The 8,539-nt window shown below is 36.0% G+C and overlaps 1 protein-coding gene across 4 annotated transcripts; it reads right to left on the reverse strand.

Annotated features, from left to right (window-relative positions):
• Nucleotides 1-970: 970 nt before the first annotated feature.
• LOC103336092 (transducin family protein / WD-40 repeat family protein) lies at nt 971-5,803 on the reverse strand. 4 transcript variants are annotated; one of them, XM_016795073.2, is made up of 12 exons: nt 5,598-5,803; nt 5,328-5,487; nt 5,210-5,239; nt 5,039-5,080; nt 4,212-4,331; nt 3,884-4,029; nt 3,656-3,803; nt 3,382-3,465; nt 2,292-2,407; nt 2,106-2,164; nt 1,479-1,569; nt 971-1,316 (listed from the first exon to the last, which is right to left on the reverse strand). In XM_016795073.2, exons 2-12 carry the CDS (start codon nt 5,431-5,433, stop codon nt 1,089-1,091), a joined length of 1,170 nt encoding a protein of 389 aa, XP_016650559.1. In that variant the 5' UTR covers nt 5,434-5,487; nt 5,598-5,803; the 3' UTR covers nt 971-1,088. The 4 variants fall into 4 exon arrangements, with proteins under 4 accessions (XP_016650559.1, XP_008237349.1, XP_016650558.1 ...); XM_008239127.3 differs by having other exon boundaries at nt 5,328-5,452; nt 5,598-5,795; XM_016795072.2 differs by having other exon boundaries at nt 5,328-5,503; nt 5,598-5,780.
• Nucleotides 5,804-8,539: the final 2,736 nt, after the last annotated feature.

The following is an 8,539-nucleotide window of genomic DNA, read 5'->3' on the forward strand; positions in this document are numbered from 1 at the left end:
GTATGTATATATCATATTTACAAGTAGAAAGCAAACGTTTTTTAGGTTTGATAAAAGAGAAGGCTCTCATTCTGTTTTCACCTTTTTTTTCTTCAGCAATTCCAGTTTTACTCCATTCTCTCTCTCTCTCTCTCTCTCTCTCTCTTGCAACACAGATGGATATTAAATCATTCATAAACATTTCCAAACACAATTCTTTATAACAATGAACAGACGGATATTAAATAATTCACATTTGTATCTTCCTAAATCCAAATCCTGAGCATAGCATTCTTTTTAAAATCAGTTCTGCCATTAAAAAAAAAATTTGTTTTGTTAGTAGCCTTTCTGCAACATTGGACAAGTTACCATTGAAATTTGAAATCATAAATCCTGTGACGAGGTATAGCAAGCAAAGCATAAAGATTGCAATCGCAATTTCGATCATAAAGCCTGGCTTAGATTATGTAATTCATTTACCAATTACCGATTATGTTTAAGTATCATAGAAACATTTTAAGCCTTCCAATAGAATATTTACTCTTTTCGGAGTGGAAGGTGAAAGTCGACAAGAACTTTCTTGGTCGTGTGAAAAACACCAGCAGTGATTCAAATTTGGTTATGGCAGCTTAGCTTAACCAGGCTGGACTCGGGGTTTCGACATTTTCATAACCAAGTTTAGGGTTTAGGGTTACATGCAAAACAACTACTTGTAACAATTTCTAGAATGCAAAACCAGGAGATGCTTGTTTCGATGGGGATAATGTTCTCTTCCTGCGCCAAGTACTAGTACCTCCAAGCAATCAAGCAAGAGACTCACCGACTGCCAGCAATCAGGTGAGAGGTCACCTGCTACCAAGGGGAGAGGAGTTGTCGAGGTAGGGGGCTGGTTGGAGTTGCTGGGTACTTTTCTTTTTTGAAATTAATTTCATTTGGGGGTAAGATGTGAACTTCCACGGAACAAAATGTTAACAAACAGAGAACAGTAATGTTGAAATTTTTATCTGGAAAGCTTACGTATTGGAATTCATCTCAGATTCTTTGAACACAAGTACTACAAAACTCCAAGACCATATTTGTTACAGATATATGAAGTACGCTATCTTTGCTTACTTATATTCTGCAATCTCAAAAACTCGGGCAGTTCCATCAGTAGATACTGAAACAAGAAACTCTTGGTTGGCGGAAACAGAAAGAGACTGAATAGATTCACTGTGCCCATTGAAGGTTCTTACACAATCACCTGAGAGACTATCCCACAGTCGAACCTTCCCATCCCCACAACCCGTTGCTAGGTACCTCGATCCACCAAGCCATGTCAAGCATGTCACTCCATCCTGCACAAAGATTGATTTGTTCCATTAGACAGTTGCAGAGATTTAAAATCCTAAAGTATGATCAGCCAACACTAACACTGGCTAGAAGCAAACAGGCTGGTAGCTAGTTAAAATATTGCAAAACCAAGGATTTATTATATACAAGAAGAAACTCCAACAGACCTCATGATCACATGTGGAGCGGGCCAAAGAATGCTGCAAATCCCAGATGATTAGCTTGTTATCCATTCCTCCTATTGCAGCCCATGGAGAGCTGCCATACACAATTTAACAAATGAGTAAAGTGGAAGTACACTACATGAAATAAGAGCCGGATTGATTGCAAAGATACCAAGAATACATAGAGTTTCCTTGCGCATGCTTCTTCTTTAGGAGGAAGACAAAACAATGAAGGTGAGACACACAACAAGGAATAACTTTTTACCACTCCAAAATTGCAGAATTCTTGCATTATCTGAAAATTTTATCTCATCCCATCCCCTATTAATAAGTGATTAATGAATAAACATGCACAAAATGATGTCTAAACCAGGCAGTTATAGCAAGAATCACTCAAATTAACCACACGTGGCAATAAACAGTCATGGTCAAAGGGATTAGGGACATCAGGTTCTTTTTTGGTTACAATTAGGCACATTGATTTCACAAACAAAAAAATATAATTATTTAAATGAAAAAGGTTGTCTAGAATGGGTCATGATCAAAGGAGCCTGACAGGCTTTCGAGTTTAAATAAACGAAATGCATGATAACAACAGTTCACAAAAGAGAGAGAGAGGCTTGAAAGTACCTTGGTGCAAGCTCGATACATTCGACGGAATCTGAATGTGAAGGCAGGGAACTAACAACCTGTTAATAGGAAAAAACAATAATACTAAAAGCCTGATAATTTTAGATGTGAAACCAACCAGGGAACCAAACAACTAACCAATGATACCCATCCCGTTGTATTGAATGTAACAAAAGCACATCATACCTTTCCAGTTACTATGTTGACAACATGGATAGAACCATCTTCACAACCAGTAACAGCTAGAGTTGAATCAGAGCTTATTGCCAAACATGTCAATCCTGCAGTATGGTACGGGTGACCTAGAAGACAAAACGAGTCAAAATTGCAAAGCAAAAACAAAAAATTACCATAATCTGTTTCAAATTTCTTTTGAAAATAGACAGAACTGCTCGATTTCAGAGACAACAGTTCAGTCTTTCACTTCCTGTTAATAGACCAACTTTGACTAAGATAAGAATGGTACAAATAGGTGCTAGCACCATGATAGGAGAACGTACTTTCAATAAATTATGATAATCAACTGATAGAACTAGAAGATGAAAACATAGAATTTAAAATAATAAAAAATCATCATCATAGATAATCAAATTCAGAAAGGGGGTGGAATCCTTCCACCCATGTATCACTATCGACATCTCATCAAAAATGCAATTTCAGTCGATCTATTGGATATATATGCCAAAATTTCAGTGTCCGACCATTGTGGAACCTAATGTCTATTTCTTCTCTGCTGTCATATATACGGTTTTCGCACCGTAAGCTTCTTAATGAAGGTTATGTTACACCATCAATAGGTCAGAGGTAAAGTAAGCAAAGAGATCAAGCATCTTCATCATAGATAATCAAATTCAGAAAGGGGGTGGAATCCTTCCACCCATGTATCACTATCGACATCTCATCAAAAATGCAATTTCAGTCGATCTATTGGATATATATGCCAAAATTTCAGTGTCCGACCATTGTGGAACCTAATGTCTATTTCTTCTCTGCTGTCATATATACGGTTTTCGCACCGTAAGCTTCTTAATGAAGGTTATGTTACACCATCAATAGGTCAGAGGTAAAGTAAGCAAAGAGATCAAGCATCTTCATACCATCCTAATGGTTTTAAAAAGTTAAACAATACTTCTAGCCCCAAATAATCAGCGATATAAATCATACAATGATTTGGATTTAAGGTTATACTGCCTTTTCTATATTGCTTTTTGCTCCAAAACTTCAACTAACTTGGAAGATGAACATAGGAAATTTATATGACAATTTGAACAGATACCTTGTACCAGATGAATGTTTTCGCCACTTTTTGGATTCCATATTCTCAAAGTTGCATCAGCAGAACCAGTGCATATTGTTTTACCTTAAGAAACCAGCAAAAGACATGAGAAAATTAAATCAATAGTGGCATTAAAAAAACAACAAAATACTTTTCAAATCAGTTTATATAAACAAAATGCATGAAAACAACAGTTTACAAAAAAAAAAAAAAAAGGGAGGATGGGAGAGACAGACACACAGATAGACAGAAGCACCAAGATGAAGAAAGTTACCATCGGGGGTAAAATCACCACAAGTCACGCTACTACCATGGCCTAAAAACGAATTAAGATAGGAACCTTTGTCAGCATTCCACATCCAAACCATAGAGTCCTCTGTACCAGCCAGGACCAGATGCCCCCTAGGATGCCACCTGACCCACTGAGAAGTCACATAATCCAAATTAAATCCTTGATAAATTACAGTAGAATGGCAGTAAAAATACAGCTTCAAAGTTTTACCTCAATGCCCCCCCCAGGACCTTCAAGAGTGCATTTCAGATTTTGTGATGTGATATCCCAAATTTGAATAATTCCATCCAAGCTTCCGGATGCAAGCAATTGTCCATCAGTACTAAATGCTAAACTAGAAACAGAATCCTTATGACCTGAAGAGTAGTGTTCAAGAAGTTAAAATGGAGAAAAGTGAACATTAAATCTAATAAATGCATAGTTCACTAATTTTGGAGCTAGGGATCTAAGGTGAAATTGGGTTCAGACAAAAGCACTAAAGTGAATAATTATGGACAACAAAGTACGTAAAGTATGTATCTGTTCTCTCGTCACCAACCTTGGAGCTCAAATGCCCAATCTCCTTGTCCAATTTTCCAAAGAAACCCTCTGTCATCTCCACCCCCAGTTGCAACTAATGTAGGATCTGTTGGGCTGCAGGCAACCGTGTAAAGCTCACCTGTTCCAGAAAGGGAAGGAAAAATAGTTGAAACCCTAAATTTTTAAGTAATACAAGTCATGGCATAGGCCTAGCTCAGCACAAAAGCATCAACCTGAAGCCAAAGGTATTTTGCACTCCAATTCTATAATACAATCAAAGATAATCAGTGTATGTGCATATGACAGATAAAGTAACAATAAAAGGTCATATAGATTTCATTTCCTAACCTAAATACAAGCAAGCAACTGTCAAGAACTCCATTTAGCGACATACCAATCTACAGTTTCAAATCAATGGGGCTAGAGAGTGAAATAAAAGTTAAGATTCTGGAAAGTCGCTTCAGTATAAGATTCTGGAAATCCCTCTAACATAGTAAGTTTGTAATAATACAAGAACAAAGAATATTTCCTCTAATGCTCTAGCTATTTTGCATCTAGCGTTATGGCGCCAAACATATAATACAAAAGGCACAAATGCACAGGAGATGTTTATTTTCCAAAGGTAAAATTGCTATTTAAAGAACGTATAAGGTACAGCCACCATATGCATATAGTGCTTGAAGTAACAATTTGAATTTTGGAAATAACAAATTTCCCAATGTAATTTTCAATTTGAATAACTCGTAGCAAAGCTTATTGACGATTAAGAATACATAATATGCGGGTAACAGGTGAAATGCATAAATAATAAATAAATAAAATTAAAAAAGCAAGGGAATCACTTACCAGTATGACCAGTGAATATGTGCATAGAGTCATCAGGCTCATCTGAAACCACCATAAAGCATAATACCATACCAATCAATCGAATTAATTCAAGGGGGAGGGAAAACAAAACCCATATCATAAATAATGAAGAAAGTTTCAAAGATGATGGGTTCTAGTGAAGTAGCATACCAATAATTTCATCATCTGCATCAGGAAGATCTGCAGTCCACACCAAATGACCAAGAAATGAATAAAACTTTCATATATTCTATACATAATAGAGAGAGAGAGAGAGTCGACTAAGGACCTTCATCATCAACATCGACTTCGCCAATAATGTCAGCTTCATCAAGATAAACCTCGCCCTGGTCATCTTCTTCTTCTTCATGAAAATCCTGAACTGGATTGGTCATCTTCTTTCTCTTGTGGTCTCTAATACACAGAGAGGTTTAATGAGGGTTGAGTTCCTTCGAAACGTAGCCACTGAAGTATCTTAGAAATCTAACCCAGTAAAACTATATGTATCATTCTTTCTTTATTTTTCTAAATTTCCAGCAGGTAATGGTAAGCTTCTTACCGTTCAAAGTCCTGGCGCTGTTCTTAGTTCCCTGTCCTCTACAAGGGGCTTTGACGTAGCAGCAGGAGGGGGAGGAGAAGGAGAAAGGGATTGGGTGCGGGCGGGTGTCAAGGGGTTTTGGTGGGAGCGGGCGGCAGCGGGTGTTGCTGGGTAAGGTTGTGTTGTGTGTGTGTGTTGAGCGGTGGCGGGGAGGTTGTCGGGAGAGTGAGTTCTTAGGTTTGGTTTTTGGTTTTTTTAATTTTTTTAATTTTTTTAATTTTTTAATTTTTAAACTTTTATAATATTTATCGGTGACGGGGAGGTTGTGGGAAGAGCGACTTCTTTACCAATATCATTTTTGTCCATCAATTAATTTTTTCATTTCAATTGTCTTCCAACTCTCCATTTAGTATCAAATTGGTCATACTATCAAAGTCTGTCAATTTTACCATTAAATTGAGGGGTAAACTTGTCCATATGAACTAAAATATTAAAAAAGTACTGCCACCACTCATCACTCACTAGGGGTCATCATGTGGTGTGCAGCTCGCAAGCCGAAGTAAGTAGTCCGAGGTCCAATGGGTCAAAGTTTGGTCTGACCCGATAGTTAGGTCTCTTTGGCCCAACCTGTTCTAAGGTTGGATGGGACTTGAACTTAAATTTTGAAACCTCCAGTCCGCCCTCAACCCGACCTGCCCATGGCTCAACCAAAATAGGCCAACCCATTTGCCTCATTTTGTTTTTTATTTTGCCTTATATTGCCTTATTTCAAGTATGATATGTAGTCAAATTTTGATGCACAATAATATAGATTAGTACACATCTACTTGAAAAAAGTGTTTTCTCTCAAAATTTGACTAAGTATGAAAAATGAACTTTTGAAATACTAATGTTTTCAATGATATTTTTGGCGGTTTATATTCCTTACATCTTAAATAAGCAAACACGATTTTATGAGATTTTATTATAAAGTATACATTGACTTATTGAGGTATCAATATTGGTATAAATTGTCTCTTATACTAAAATTAGATTTTCATATTTTGATTTATTGGGAATTTAATTTCTAGTATTTTTAATTAATCCAAATGGGGGTAGTTTGAAGTTAAATATTTAAATATATTTCCATCACACCCTAAAAATTATTTTAATTATAAAATAAATAAAGTATTTTGTTGAAAATTAAATATTTGTATCCAAATGCTCTGGATTAATGTTTCAAGTTAAATCCAATATATTCAATTACAAATAAATATTTTGTCAATAATATGGTCATAACAAAAATTAAACTAGTTATAATCAAGCAATCAGATACATTTCTAAGTTGATGAACTCATTAAACTTGAGGCTATATGATTTCTCAATGCCTTCATTTCTTGTTCTATAAGACCATCTTCTTGTTGTGCATCAATGCTGACAATTTTCGGGACCCATTTGCAATGTTTTCAGTTGTGGTGAAATAAACATAATATGCCTCTTACTTGAGTCTTGTGGCTTCTCAGGAGTGTACTTCAATTGATTCAAAAAAATAATGACGAATAGAAGAGATTCAAGAGAAGGAGAACTATGTGAGAGATGGCGTGAAGAAGCAAAGGGATTCGAAGGAGAAGACGCACAAAGAGAAGAGATCGAGTGAAAATAGATTGGTGTATTTTTGGAAGTTTATAAATTTCATTAAACCTAGTGCTTCTTCAAAACTGATTCCCGCATAATTAGAAAATGAAAGCATCTTATTAGCTGATTTCCCTTATAGCTTTCTCTCACATCAATTTAAAAAAAAAAATCATTTTCTCATAGTTTACCAAACGGGCTGGGCTTCCTAATTTTTTTTTAAAAAAAATCACTTATTACCTCAAATTAGTAATGCCAAAGGGGCACTAAATGGCTAATATAAAGATAAATTAAAGTAAAAAGACAAGGCATTTACTTAAATATTTGGAATGGAAATAAGGCAAGGCAAAAACAAAAAAGGCAACCCTGGGCCAAAAAATTTAGGACTGGCCTGACCCGATGACGAACCCTACCACTTACCACCACCACTCCAATCCTAACTCCACCTAACTCATATTGGGCATGTGACGAGTGCACTAACGAGTAAACCATTCTAGGCATCTCTATAGGGCATTGACGAGTAAAAATTGGGCATCTATTTCTTATGTCTCTCTATTCCCACCCTTATCAACTTAACCTACATTTTGTGCATTAAAATGAATTAAATACAATAAATAGCAATAATGAATGACGGGATAAGGAATGGAATCTGGGTTGTGCCTATGGCGGGGTGAGAAACAGAATCTTGCTAAGGTTAGATTGAGTCCTAATTGGACCAAAGGAATCATCGTCTCGTTGCTTTTGCACTATCATTGTTCAAATGGTCGCAACAAAGATGCTTCCTTTGTTCATTCTAAAGGGACCCAACTTAATGAAAGTAAAAGTCCCCATTAGAGTTCATTATTCATGGATGTTTTCTTTCTAAGGAGCTCAATTTTGAACTTGGGTGCATAATTCAGATTGTAGAAGAATGGTAAGAACTCTAGGAACAACTTTCCTTCACCAGAAGCTTTAATCCTCGCTTTCACCATAGACAGAGAGGGCCTTGATGTGTCAAAGTCCACATCTTTGTTATTTCGCTTCCCATATTCCACTTGTGATGCTTTTTTCTTGGAGGTTTAGCATTGCCCAGCTTTCTCTTGCTAACTCCATCATCGGTTTTTCTGTGATTGTGATTAATCACTCTCCTCATCATTCCATGACATTGTGTTGTTCATGTTGGAACAAGAATTGGGTCTGCTACCTCTTACTTAGGTTTCTAAGTCTATGGAAAATTGGAAACCCCTCAATTGCAAGAGGTGTTTCTCTAAAATTGTTATAATTTTTTGATTTTTATAATATTTTACTTTAAGTTTTAATTACTTTATTAATATTTTAATTCAAGAATTAATTCAAAACATTGGTGAATAACA

The sequence above is a fragment of the Prunus mume genome, linkage group LG6 (assembly GCF_029339155.1).
Source record: "Prunus mume cultivar Tortuosa linkage group LG6, ASM2933915v1, whole genome shotgun sequence".
Classification (NCBI taxonomy): Eukaryota; Viridiplantae; Streptophyta; class Magnoliopsida; order Rosales; family Rosaceae; genus Prunus; species Prunus mume.